Consider the following 14,479-nt stretch of genomic DNA (forward strand, 5'->3'; position numbering starts at 1 on the left):
TGTGTGTGTGTGTGTGTGTGTGTGTGTGTGAACAGTCGCTGCAGGGGGGCACACTGGCAATTAGAAGCAAAAGTAGGTGCTCCGGAAAAAAAAATGCGCCCGGGGGCGTGTTCCTCAGCCCTGGCAGAAGCTGTCAAATAAGGCGACGGGATCGGGTGGGAGAGCCGGGGTGGGCAAGGGCGGTCCAAACCCGAAACGCTCGCAGTGGCGCTTGTTTCGTTCGCGGACGGGTTTGTGATTGACATAGATTAGACAGTGAAAACGGCATTGTTTTGAATTTCGCTCTCCAGAGAGTAGCATTCATTAGGCGCCATGCACAGAGCAGAGCAAAGTTTCAATGGGGAGCTAGCAGCCTTTAAAAGCGACTGCCTCCTGACAGTTGTATGGACTCGGGCCCATTAGTTGGAGCCCACGATTCAGCCTTGAGCAGTATAGTGAAAATGAAGAGGGCTGATGTCAACTCCAAGAATTCCCCTCCTTTTTCCAAGGGGAAAAAGGGAGCCCCTTCCCCCTGCTTTGGTGCTCTGTTGGACCCCAGCTGTCAGGAAACAATACCCTCTGCCTGCTCCGACAAACTCATTCCTGAAAATGTGTTGTTTTTTTTTCCCCTCTTCCCTCCCCTCTCCTCTGCGTTTTCCCCTCCTTACTATAATGTCTTTTCCATTTTTAACCCGCAGTCACCCAACCTTCCTTCCTCTTTACAAACCCGGAGTGACGAATGGAGTTCTGAAAATCAAAACCTGAATGCACGACTCCTCCGGTTTGCTTGTTTGTCGTCATTTATCCTGCACGCCTGTGAAAAGGAGACAAAGCTTCACATAGATTCTTAAGCGAGATTTGCCTTTCAGTTTTTTTTTTCCCTTCCAAGAGTCGAATGCTGTTTGTTTTCTGTTATCATTTATCAGATGTTCGCAAACGGTGGGGGCCAAACTGTCTATGCAGAGGAATTCACACATGCAATCCTGCATAAGACAAGACTTTACAATCAGGTTTCCAACATGCTTAAAAAGCATAAAGATGTTTATCAGATCTTGACAGGCATAGAAACAAAAAAAAATATGATTTTAAAATGTTTTTGTCTGGAGACGCCGTCTAATTGTCCACCTGGTAAATATCTGCGTTTCTAAAGTTGCTCCAATAAGACAGCAATTCATAATTATTTGATATAAAAGATGTGCATCCGTCTTTTGTTTAAAAAGATGGATCCTGTTTTCAACAATTAATCCATATCTCTGTTTCTTTCCTTCCTTCCTTTCTTCTCTACTTCTCACATTGTTTCCTTTCTTCTTTCTTTTCTTCCTTCCTTCCCAGTATTACACAAATATCTCATGTCAAATATCGTTTTTTTAATTAATTTGAAATTGTACCAGAGAGAGAGTCCGCATGCCGGACAGTCTGCTCTATCCGGTGTGTGAACTGATTCGTAAACCAGATGTTTGCTGTGCTTTTGGAGTTATGGATTCAGGCTATCGTCGCTGCTAAAGGACACAACAGATGAAAGCAAACAAAGCTCAACTTGTTCCACAAAACAATAAATACAAAAAACCCCCAAAACAATAAAAGATTTTCTTTCTCGTTCAGAGTTCTATCTTGATCGCGCAGCGACTCGGGACCTTAAGGACCGACTGTCCTGATTGGACCAGCAGTTATAAAACTTTTTTGTGACAAGTGACAAAATGAGGGAGAAGCAGCAGACAGACAGCTCTTTATGATGGCTTTCACACATGTGTGAATTATGGCGATAGTTGGGGAAGGAGGAGGAGCTGCGTTCGGGTCAAAGGGCCAAATGAATCGGACAGCCGGACAGTCGGGGAGCGAGCAGCTCAGCGTCTCGTAGATCTGTGGATGGGGCTTCCTTCCAGCTGTCTCTTCCCACCCCAGCAGCAATGGGCGCCCACAGCTGGCCTCTTGTTTTTCCTTGACAAACTGCAATTTCACAGTCGCTCACCAGTCCGCCGCGTTCACATCAGTCTTCCTGCTCTCCGCCGTGCCAGAAACTCCCTGTCTTGACTCCAGCAGCCATGTTGGTCTTGTACAGGTGTTTGCCGGAGGCCTCTTGGGGTTTGACACCATTCCTGTCATTTCTCATGGAAAATATGAGGCACATATTCGTACGCGAGCGATTTTTAGCGACATTTTGACTCACAGAATCATGTAGCCTCCCATAACTTTTCATACCTCTTGGTGTGGTTTGCATTTTTTGCTTTGGTTTTAGGCGACAGATCCGGACACAAAAGCGCGTTATTGTGAAGTTGAAGGAAAACAAAGTGTGGCATGCATTTGCATTTAGCCCTCACTTTACCCTTTGCTCTGATACCCCTAAATAAAATATAGTGCAATCTGTTGGTTAAATCCTTCTGTGATGACCTTAAAGGGTTTGTTGGAGAACATTCGTGAACAATCAGCAACATGAAATCCATGAAACTCAGCAGACAGATCAGGGATAGAGAACGTTAGAGCAAGAGTTAGGTGATAAAAAAAATATCCCAGGTGTTGAACATCTCAGGGGGCGCTGATCTGTGGTGGTCCACCTAAACTAACAAGACAGACAAAGAGAGCATTAATCAGGGAGCAGCCATAAGATCCTCAGCTCAGATGGGATAATCTGTTGACAGGACAACCATTAGTTGTCCCCTCCTTAAATACGCCCTTAATGGAAGATTGGCAGGAAGAAAGCTACTGTTGACAGAAGGATAGAAGAAGTCCAGTTCACCAGAGTTATATGCAGCTTTTTGGTCTACATGCAAAATGCTGTCTGTTGAGGAAAACTGACATTGCCACCAAGTATGGCGGTGGCAGCATAATGTTTTGATGATGATTTTCTTCAGTAGAGACAAGGAAAGTCTGAATGAATGCTGAAAATACTATAAAGTCAACTTTGTGAGATTTCAGAAACCGTTGTCTTTCCACTTCCCTGTTATCCAGTCCTCTGTGTTTTTTATCTCTTAAAATTTCAAATAAATACATTGTTTGTGAATGAGTATCCACTTGAAGTCTCTGCTTCCTGCCTTTGTTTGAACCTGCTTAGCCAGGTTTATTTATTAGTTAAAAAAAAAAAGATTTTATAGTTGTGGATGCAATCCAATTAATGCGTTTATGGCTTTTCTGTTAAATTTGACCTGTTTTCTCTTCCTGACAGTACCTGCAGATGAAGTGGCCTCTCTTGGACGTTCCCGGCTCTGCAGGAATAAAAGACTCTCGTTCTCCGACACCAGGGCATTTAGTAAGTAGAGACTTTAACAAGTACGACTAATCCAAACAGGAAACCGAAAAGAAAAAAAAACAACAAAAAAACATTTTGAGTTATTCATGAAGACTTCAGCCTACACCGAAGGTACAAATACATTTTCCAAGGGTTTGATTCTGAAATAAGTTGTAATTTGGCGTCATGGAGGATAAAAAAAAAAAGAAAAAAAAAAGCAGCACCAGCATGGTGGAACTTCTCCCACCATTCGGCTTCTCATATTTACGGCTCTGACAAGACGCTTCCTGCAGCCAACACTGCTCAGAACATTAACCCAATTATCGAACAAATCATGTAAACTTATTGGGGAAATCCATTTACTGTGGAGACGGGGGGGAATACAAAATGCTTTAATCAAACTACAACCGTAATATGGTTATGTACAGTAATGAAGTTATGGCCCAGTGCTCCCCAATTCTTCCGAGCTTCCCAGCGCCGCCCGTTACTGCGGCCCGCAGGCCAGCTGCTGGGAAGACTGTCTGTCTTCACCGCAATAACTCAGCCTCCCCCATAAATCTCCGGAGCCTGATGCGCCTTGCCATTCTTGAACTTTCCCACACAGGTGTGAGCGAGTCATCGCGCTGTCTCGCTCCACTTAGACAATGCGGGGCCTCAGCAGACCTGTTTGGTTTGTGGCGCTCGCTGAGGGACGTGTGTTTTTGGACTGGAAATGCGCGATAATGTTGAGCCTAGAGAACATCTAGCTGACATCTCACCTGTGCGATTAGATCAGGCCGGTTTTATACTCCAGGAAGTTATTTCAATGCAAATCCACTGTATGTCTCCTTCAGAAAAAAAAAGGAGAAAGAATCAGAGAGAGAGAGAGAGCTATTGTGAGTCAGCCCTTCGGCCCTCCATGTACTCACTACTTGTGCTTGCTGAGTTTGCGGTTTATTCTCTCGATTGCAGAGATGAATATTACAAAGTCTTCATTGAGGCACATCAATGGGAAATTGTGAGTGGGACATGGGAACCCAGCAATGATTTATATCTCAATGCAAACCAATTAGGATATTTTATTGGAATAAACACTGACCTGGTGGTGACCCTGTTGCAATTTAGTCGACAAATTATGAGATATGTACATCCACGTTACAGGGAAACAAAACAGAACAGAAGAAAATGAATAAAAATAACTATTAAATCAGAATCCAAAACATAAACTGGTTTAAATCTCAGCTCCAGCTTACTTCTTTTTAAATCCCTTGCTGCCACTTTAATATCCTCGACGTCTTCTAACCAGAAAATTCAACACAGAAGGGCGGCGGTGTAGAAGAACGAGAATGAAAGGAAACAAACTGTTTTATTGTAGGAATGTTTTTCCTAAGCTGTCAGGATTCTGGATGCCATTTGAAGAGGCATTTTGCTCTTTAGCCATTTCATCACCAGTGGGGAATTTTGTGGAAGTAAGTTGCAACTTAAAAGTATCTTTTTTTTTTATTTTTTTTTTTATCCAAACCGCTCGGGAACACACGGGCTCCATGCAGTTCTGAAAAACTCTAAGGAAGTCTGGAGTTTACTTTTATAATTGTAAGAAAAAAAAAAAGTATAGAAATTTTTTTAGAATTTATTATAATTAGAGTTGGTACAATCTAATCTGAATTTTGTGGCCAACTCACTTGTCGACTGGTCAAAATTTGAATCGAGCTCATATCCATTTCCTTTGAGAACGGTGGTGTAAAAAGATATCAGGACGGCATTAAAATAAAAGTACGATGTCACTCTGCTGTAAAACGGGGTTTCACTGTTATTTTAGCTAATGACGAAATTTCACAGTGTTGATGTTATAAATATATTCCTTAACTAGATAAATGTTTTCCAGTCACAAGCTGGTGGAAGAATCTTCTGCAAAAGTAGAACCTGTTGAAGTGGAGGTGAAGTCTTGTCATGCAAACGTGCAGATGACTGAGATAACCCGATCGTCTCAGTTCTCATTTGACACTTTTCTCATACCGAGGCGTTAAAAAAAAGGGAAGCTAAACGTTTTAATCTGGTGAATCAAAGTAGAACATTTCTCTGCAGTGTTCAGTGATTGGGAGGCTCCGTTTAATGTGGGATAAAAAGCTCTAATTCTGGTCGTAGTGTACGCTGGCCACAGAGGTTGGAGAGTATGACACCCCCAGTGTCCTTTCCCCTCCCCTCCCATCTCTGGGCTAGGTGCCCACATGCCCCTCTGGTGTGCTGCTGCTGTCAGGGAGCCAGGATGATTATGTGCTCATTACTCCAGCCGTAGAGAGGAAGAGATAGAGAGGGAAAGAGGGAGAGACGGACGAGGGGGGGGGGGGGGGGGGTTATGGGAGGAGAGCAGCAGGCTGCCTCCCCAGGCTTGCAGACTCCCCAGGCCCCCAACACTGCACTAATGAGAGCAGGGGGAATGGATGGGTACACACAGGGGCCAGGGATTAATGCCCAGGGCCAGGAGGAGCCACGGAGAAGGGAGCAGGGACTCCTCAATCTGACCTGCTCCCCTGCAGTCGAGCGTGTGTTAAATCTACTATTGTTTAATTTATTTATTTATTTTTTTTTTAATGTCACAGTGGCCGGGTGAGGTTTAGTTTATCTGCAGAGACTTGCATGCAGGAGTGAGCGTATCTCACTGCCTATCCACATGCCAGCCATTCTTATTGGCAGGCTACCCATGCGGGTTGTTTTTATTTTTTAAATGGCAGCACGATTCAGGAAGTTAATTAGATTAATAAAGGGGTTAAAAAAAAAAACAAAAAAAAAAAACGCTGTAAGAAGAAAAACCAAAACACTCAGCGGACACAAAACATACACGGACGCGCCGCGCCGCCTTGTCGCTGTGCAGATTGGGCCCATAAGGCCCGTATGCTAATCCGAGCCTGAGCCCGGCCCGAGTTCTTCAATTATTCAGCAGACAGGTTTGTTTAGCATGCAGTTGGTATTGCTTTTTGCCAGTGGTGAAGGTGAGCTGGGAGGACTGGGAGGACAGGAATGGGCTTTTACGTGAGCGCGCCTCGTCCTGCCGTGCATTCGGGAACTTGTTTCGTCCTCGTATCCGCACAGACACCCAGGATCTAGGCCCGTATCTGCTCCCGGGTCCGGTGTGTTTCCATGAATAATCCATCAAAGACGCTCCAGGGGCCAGGTGATGCAGGATGAATTTTGTGTGTGTGTGTTGGTGTGTGTGTGTTGGGGTGTGTGTGTGTGTGTGTGTGTACGGGGTGTGGGTGGTGGTGGGGGAACTTGTCAGCCCACCAGTAGTGACCATGCCGGACTGAGGAAGAAAGATAGAGTGGGAAAAAAAGAGGTGAAGATGTAGTGTAATACTCATCTTCCTTAAAGTACAGCTCCAGTCATTATCACAGCGCTGGTGACGACGATATCAGGGCCGCATACTTTGCTTTCTGAGGTCACTCGGTGCCAATTTGTCCGCAAGATCTACTCCGTGTCTCATTATGGACTACACCGCCTTATGCTGTTATTGTGGATTAAAGGAAGCTGCGAGTCTCTAATGAGATAGAAGTGACCAGAGTGTCTGACATGGTGCTCGGATAAGGCCTGATCCACACCTGACAGGGGCAGAAGAATCCCCCTCTTTGTTTTTTTAATATCGTACCAGCGTCTGGAGCCATCGGGGCGCGGGGGAGCCACTTCCTGTCAGCGCACCGTGTCACTTAGTCGCAGAAATGTTTAAATGAACTGAGGAGCCAAGGTTCACAGCAGCATTCCAGAAATACTTTTATTTTTTTGTGCGTATGTTTGTGTGCGTGCGTGCGTGCGTGCGTGCGTGCGTGTGTGTGTGTGTACGCGCGCCTCTCCTCAGTCTCGAGCTCTCGGGACCGAGTGACATTGTTAAGCAGAGATTTCAAATAAAGCTTTTACTTAATCCCTTAAAATTAGCCGAGCCAGATTAAATTAAATAATGAAAATGTGCTCACTTTCAACCCAGTTTTTGCCCTAACAGACCTTTTGACTTGGGGTGCAGGGAGGTAGGGGGGTGGAGGGGGGGTCCAGTGAGAATATTTCTTATTTTGCATTAGCCAGTGAACACCCAGGATCCATCATGAAATCAGAGGCTTCAGGAGGGCTGAACTGAATACTGATCTGAGGTCTGCGGTCCTGCTGGGCTGCTGCAGAGACAAGATCCTCTGCAGAAGTGTGTTAAGGAACAGGCGCTTTGATTCCTGTCAGTTTCACCGGGGCAGCAGACTCAGATTATACAGGATACTTTTTTTTGTAAGAGGTGGGTTTACAAGAAAATACCAACGTATGGTGAGATTCTGGAAATGTTGCAGCGTACGGTGTTACTATATTTGATAAAAAATTTAAAACAAATAACCTACTATCTCTCTCCCCGTCACATTTTTTTTTAGTAAAGAACAGCCACACTGATTACCTTTTAAAAGAGCAACAGCTTAATAATAATGACGGGTGGTGCTCCATTAGTTTCCAAACATGACTGTGGGTTTTATTTTTGCCACTGGGAATGTCTCCAAACAGCCAAATAATTGTTTTCTTGTAACCAGCAGAAGAGTATGGTTCTCTCCTTTCAGCCAGCTGACTGCCAGTATTCAACAACAGATGGGGGAGGGGCAGCACTGTGTTACTCTATGCAACAGGCGTTTTTCCACATTGTAGGATTAGCGTGATGGGAAATATTGGTTTTGTTGATATTGGTTTCACCAGATCTCGACAAAATGAGATTTATTTTTTTGTTAGTTTAACAAGGAGACTAAGATCACTAAGTGTTTTTCACAGAATCTGCAATCAGTATGAACATTATTCCTGTCCAGGGCAACTGGTCCATATTTTGTTATTTTCATGCTTTTCTAATTCTGCCCCAGTTTGACGTTTAAAACGACTTTCTTTTTTGCCTCGTTTCATTTTTCAAAATGGAGACGGGCGTTAACTCTTTGTCATATTTACTTTTAGCAGCCGATGTTTGGTTGACTAACAGTGAGCCAGTCTCACAAATACGAGGCTTTGCAAATCGTTTGTACCTCATACGTCACTCTCTTTCTTTTCTGTCGGGAATCTAAAAGTCAAAAAGGCGATGGCGGCTTCTTGAAGGTTTCCATAACTTATCCGCTGTCAACTCCACAGAGCAACTTCTTAACTACTTCCTCTCTGTCTTCAAAATAAGAGTCTCAAGCAAAGAAACAACAGGTACAATCGCTTAAATATCTCATTCAAATATCTATAACATAGACTTACTTCACCAGATGAGGTCATTTCCCTCGCAGGAAAACATTCTTGGGATATTTTGGAAAACCTCCTGTCACAAAATACTAAAGTCGGAAAGCTATGAGTGGCATGTTTGTTATGCAGGCCACTGCATCACCATATTTTGTTTTCTTAATTTTTTTTTTTCACCAATCTAAATACAAAGAAAATCACAACAGCTTTATTTGGCAACATTTTTTATACAATAATAATGAATAAATTGTTTTATTTACAGTTAGAACTATTCGAAATAAATGTAAGTGCCTGAATCATCTTACACATCACGCTTTAAAATGCTTATATAAATACCATAATACACTGACGCCGTGGTATTTCTTACTCAGGATTATCATACTTGAGAATTACACACAGACCCCTTGTCTAATCGTGGTGCGTCAGTGAAACGTAATCTCATTATATACCTACTGTTTACAAATATTTACAATCCCCCTGCGTTTTTTATTTTCCTCCACATAATAACGGTCTCATATTTGGCGCCTCTTCTAAATTATTTCATAACCTCTTGGGGGGATTTTCACTCCAGTAACCTGACGCCGCTTTGTGCTGTATTATTCTAACCTCGAATTATAACGCCGCCGACCTTTTCAGAGGCGATGACCGGCGCGTAAAGCGCACGTCGCCCGTGATGAATAGCAGAGTTTTTCGGAGTGGTTGATTTTAAAGACACATGACACGGTCAGTCTCCCCTCACGTCCGCTTCCTGTTGGCGTTGACAAACAGGGCTTGGATTTCTCAGCATGCCAGGCATTCTTTTCACCCTGTCTTTCCTGGAGTTTTGAAAGGCCTCTGAGCCTCCCACCCAGAATCGCCGAGCATAAAGACACACAAAGCTGCGGGGTTATTCAGTTTGTTCTAAGCTCTCTTCCCCCCGTCGGCTGTTTGCCTAGTAATTCAATTCAGATGTTCAGGATCCAAAAACATGTTTGCTTGAATGAAATCCACCCCTCCACCCACTTTTGACCAAGGACTGTGCTTTTCTTAGCTCTGGTCCAAGTTGGACAGCCAGGCAAGGTACTGCCACCTCTGCCTTTTTTAGCTTTAAACCCTCAGAGGAGACAAGCGTCTCTCCCTGCACTTCCTCAGCTGCTATCTGCTGTGTTTTTCCCCTTTAAACCTTCCTGTGTCTATGTGAAGTCACTCCCTAAGAGCTGGTCTTGAGTGTTTCTGCTTCTCTAACTCGAGATTTACGTTCTGCAACAAGCACGCCTGTGTAAAGAGCGTGATTTCCATCTGCCAGTGCTGATACTGTCTAGTATCCGCTCTATCGTGTCGGTGTTTATGTTTAAAGCATGGTTTATGTTCCTTGTGGTTTTTAGATTACGCTTTCCATGTGGATTGTGAAACCAGACATATATGAATCTGTCATGGGCTAAAGGAATATAACCTCGGAGTTTGTGCTGAGTCAAAGAAGGCATTGATGCATTTCAGCTTGAATGATTAGGACAGTTTTTTCCAATAGCAGCCAGTCATAATTCATGATTTAAGAGTGTTAGAAAGCTTAATTAGTCAACATTGATTGATTTACATCAGATTCCTCTCTTGAAGGGTTTGGACGCCATCTTTATTGAGAAACCGGCAGTCGGTGGGGGGAAGGAGAGAGGGGGGTAAGCCTTCGAACAGGTTTTCTCTGAACCAAAAGTCAGCGCCTGAGTTGAAATTGGTGCCTTGAAAACTTGTGTTTAGAGCGCAACGAATCATGTATTCCAGGATATGAATTATTAATGGGGATCATTTGAAATTCTCACTGAACTGCTTCCCAAAATGTGCTGGCACCCAGGTCTGGAGGTCTCAGACAAGCCTTTGCAACACAGGGAAAATCCAGGCGTATTGTACATGAAGTGGAACAACAAAGCACAACTTAAATATAGATGACGTGTGGGAGCGGGGATTTTAACCCAGTAAGTTAGCTGCATTTTCTGAAACGGACTTTTATCAAGTCTGTCTCTGTCGTCGTAACAAATGTGCCCTGAGCAAGTTATTTTTACTTTATAACCCTAAAGTCCACAAAGTCCATAAAATTCCAGATCCAAGTCATCTTAATATAAGTGCTATGAAAAGCTGTTTTGTCCTCAAATTCCTTCTGTTTAACGTTTTTTGTCACATTTTCAGACTTTGAAACAAACTTTATGTAACCCGAGTGAATACAAAATGCAGTTTTCGAACACTGATTTAATTTATTAATTTAAAAAACATTAATCCACATCAATGTGGAAACGTAATTACCCCTTGCGCCCAAATGTCTTGTGAATCTTTTGCATTTTCTCTTTTAAGGAACTTTGACCCCATCGTCTTCACGGCATCGTTTCACTTCAGTCACACTAAATTGGGGTTTTGAACGGGTTTCGTTGAGGCTCACTCCAAAATATTCTGATAGGATTTAAGTCCAAACTTTAACTAGACCTCTCCAGAACCGCAATGTTGTTTTTTTTGTTTGAGCCATTGAGAGATTGACTTGCTGCATTGTCCTGCTGATTAGCCCAGGTGAGCGTGAGCTCAAGGTCATGAACCGACGGTCGGATATAGTCTTCTTCAGGATATCCTGCTGGAGAACAGAATATTTAGTCGGGTCATCCGCAGTATCACACTACCGCCATGTTACGGGTACCGTTTCTGAAATAATGTGTAAGTTTATAGGAAATGTGCCGCATCCTTTCTACGATGTTTCACCAAAGACAAGTGAGGCTTGGAGCGCTTTAGATGTTGTTCTGGGTGCTAATGTGACCCTGTCTATTCTCCTTTGGCATTCTTAATTTTTTTTTAGATCAGGGTGTCTTGCATTACCTTTGAGGATTTTCAAGCCCATTTCTTGCGCATAGCCAACAGATGAGGTTCAGAAATAATTCATGATTCAAGTAAATCAATGTTTGATATTGAGATGAGTTTGATGGCCTGTCATCAGAACAGCAAAAACAGAAAAATAAAAAAAATACACTTATTCACAGCCATGTTTAAACAACAGCGAATGTCTCCAATAATCCCCAACTTTAAAAAGATTTAAAAGGAGCAAAAAGTTGTACCTTGACAGGAGGCAATAATATAAAGTTAAAGATTTGGAACAATCCTGAGCAGCGTGAAGTAAAAGAGAGTACAGAAGCCTCAATGCAAACCTTGTTCCCCAGCAGACCACGTTGGGGAGAGACAGAGGTTGAGAAGGGGGTGGGGAAGGATATTGAAGAAAGGTTAGCCTGGAGGAACAAGACTCCTTTCTCCCCTCCCACCCCTTGACCCTCCCATGTGACAAGTTGAGCCAACAAGTGGTCTATTCAGCCAGGCAGCCAGGGGAAATGGCTGCTGGGCTGAGCTCTGCCTAATGAAAGCAGAGACGCTTGTTATTATTATTGTCTTCATCGTTCCCGTCGTAGCCGTAATGCCGATCAGATCTCGGCGGGGAGCTGTGCTTCCTTCGGAAAGACACTCGCTGCAAGCAAAAGCAGGTTTCATCACTAAACCCCAGCAAATATCTGAGGCTATACAGAATTTTAAGTGGATTTCCACCATTAGTAACGTTTATAACCCCCTCCTGGTAGCGGATTGCATTCAGACACCGCGGGAGACGATGTCTCGGCAATGTTTATAGGGATCCAGCTTACCTTATCGTGATTGTGTTTGCTTGCGGTTGGCTGGTGCAACTTTTCTGACTCGGTGGCACCGTTGTTTGGACTGAACAAACAGTTCTCTCCTCAACTAAATGACCGTAATGATCCTGGCATGTGTCTGCGAGGCTTTTTAATGCTCCTTGGTGCCGGGCCAGATTGCATCACAGGGCCAGTCACACGCATAAACTGTGATGTTTACCAAGGGAGGCATTTAAAAGCGATGTCCCATTCAATCTGCGCGTTTCTTTTGTTTGTTACAGTTACAGGCATGCTATCCCTTTTTTTTATTTTTCACATATAAAACAGCAAAACAAAAGGGGGCTCAAATTAAAATAAAACGTGTCTTTCTGTGCGAAGGTTGCATCTGAATGCTGCATGCGAGAAGCAGCCGTGAGGCACTTTGAGATCCTTATGGTCTGACGTTGTTAAGTAGAAATGTCCCAGCTTCACAGTATCATGGTAATAAGTAACTCGATCAAAATTGTATTACTTGATCTAATTGCCTTTGATCCAGCTTTATTAACAATTTCAATCAAATGTTTATGTTGTCATTTAGTGATATCTAATATTTTTAATTAGAATATTTTATATGATGCTTTTTATCCACTTTGAGTTACTTTTGTGCTTAATATTGCTATGGAAATGCATTTGTATTGCACTATTATTTTGATTTTGTGACATAGATTTAAGCAAAAGCGTAGGTTAGTTTCAGGTGTTTCATATTGTGCAGTAAAATTAAACACGCCTCCCATTCACTTCTTTAGTAACACACAAGTCTTAACCAGCTTCTGCTTGCCACGTTGGAGCTTTCAGCTAGTATGCAGTGTACAGCAACAGGTGGGGAAGGGGCAGCACTTTGTAGCTCTGACCTCCAATCAGATATACAGAATATAAAACATTTTTATCTTTCCGCTTTTTTAAGAAAACAACACGAGCATGGCATGTTCATGTTAAGTGGTAAATTAGTTGTGGTGCTCGTAGTTTTAAAACGGTAGCTTAATAAAAACCATGGAAGGCGCTCCTGATTATTTTTCCCACAAATTAAATAAAACGTTTTTTTGGGACTGAAAATGCTTCGATCTATTTTCCCTGAGGAAGAATTAAAGGGGAAAAAGTGTTGTAGCTGTTTCTAAGCCAGCTGAAATGCAACAGGTGGAGACGGGCATTAAAGGGCTTTTCTACACTTATGTGCTCCATGCAGTCAAAGAAACCTCCGGTGTCTTTCCTGGCATCTCCTTGAAAGCATTTCAAGCCATAGAAATAATAGGAAGGACATTTTTTTTTTCTTTCAAAACTTTAGCATACCTTGGGTACTGGCTTTTGCCTGGTGAGATGCGTGTTGCTTACATTTCTGTGTTTGCGTCTCCTGTTGCAGTCCAATAAAGTTCCCGTGGTACAGCATGCCCACCACGTCCACCCGCTGACGCCCCTCATCACCTACAGCAATGAACACTTCTCTCCCGGGACGCCTCCGTCACACCTCTCACCTGAGATCCTCGATCCAAAGACAGGTAAGGTCGTCGCCTCGTGCCGTGGACTTCAAGTTCATGATTTTTAAAGGGATGTTTGTTTTCAAAGTTATACGCCAGGAGAACTGCTCATGATGCAACCTGCTTTACGTAACATTTGTAGCGTTATCATCTACTATATAAACTGAGTATAAGTGGTGCTGGAGGCTGAAGCTAATGGCTAATCTGAGTGCTACTCTGATCCAAAACCTTTACAGTGCTCCATTAGCAGCATGTGTTTCAGACAGGAAGGTGATTGTTGGTGCACCACCTCCTACCTCAATTTCCTGTATAAATAATCATTGGTTTTAGTGAAAATAACTCTCCTTTGCTAATGTGAAAATAGTTTAAAGGTTCATAAAAAGTCTTTGCAATAAGTGTTATGACAGTTCTCACAAGATCAAATGTTTGTTTTTTTGAGATAATACAAATTAAGGGAACATTTAGTTTAGATTAATTTAGATTAGCCTTTATCTTTAACCTCCAGCACCGAGTACCTTCATTTGCATTAATATTAGAGACGTAGCTACTATGAGAGTTATCCACTGCAGGTAGCATCTCAACTATTTGTAACTTTTCACAAGAACATTAAATAAAAAATCCCAGGTTTTTAATTTTCCGGCTTAAGTTAAAATGCCAATCAAAGCTGTAATGTTGTGTTTATTGAATGAAGGTCTTTCCTGAGCCTTGTAGCTTCATGTTGTGGTGGTTTTAGAAGCAGACACTTGCTACAGTCACAGCAATATTCCAGTATTAACCCAATGAAGGCTCTGCCATTTTGAGCATAAAATAAGGCTGGATAGTCAGTGTAAGCAATGATTGAATTAGGCTCTGTTGAGTGGGCTGATCTTATTCCCATTATTTAGACATGTATACATCTTAATCCCACTATTATATCCTCCCAGAGTTTCCACTGCATCTGC

The 14,479-nt window shown here is 42.8% G+C and overlaps 1 protein-coding gene across 3 annotated transcripts in view; it reads left to right on the forward strand.

The window, feature by feature from the left end:
* Window positions 1–14,479, forward strand: part of tcf7l1b (transcription factor 7 like 1b) — a 45,000-nt gene that overhangs the window by 21,479 nt on the left and 9,042 nt on the right. For all 3 annotated transcript variants that reach the window (XM_007564036.2, XM_007564044.2, XM_016677718.1), the window contains exons 4-5: window positions 3,140–3,223; window positions 13,424–13,559. In XM_007564036.2, coding sequence (XP_007564098.1) covers window positions 3,140–3,223; window positions 13,424–13,559 — 220 coding nt within the window. The remainder of the gene's footprint in view (window positions 1–3,139; window positions 3,224–13,423; window positions 13,560–14,479) is intronic.

Source organism: Poecilia formosa, unplaced genomic scaffold, assembly GCF_000485575.1.
Source record: "Poecilia formosa unplaced genomic scaffold, Poecilia_formosa-5.1.2 Scaffold5, whole genome shotgun sequence".
Taxonomy (NCBI): Eukaryota; Metazoa; Chordata; class Actinopteri; order Cyprinodontiformes; family Poeciliidae; genus Poecilia; species Poecilia formosa.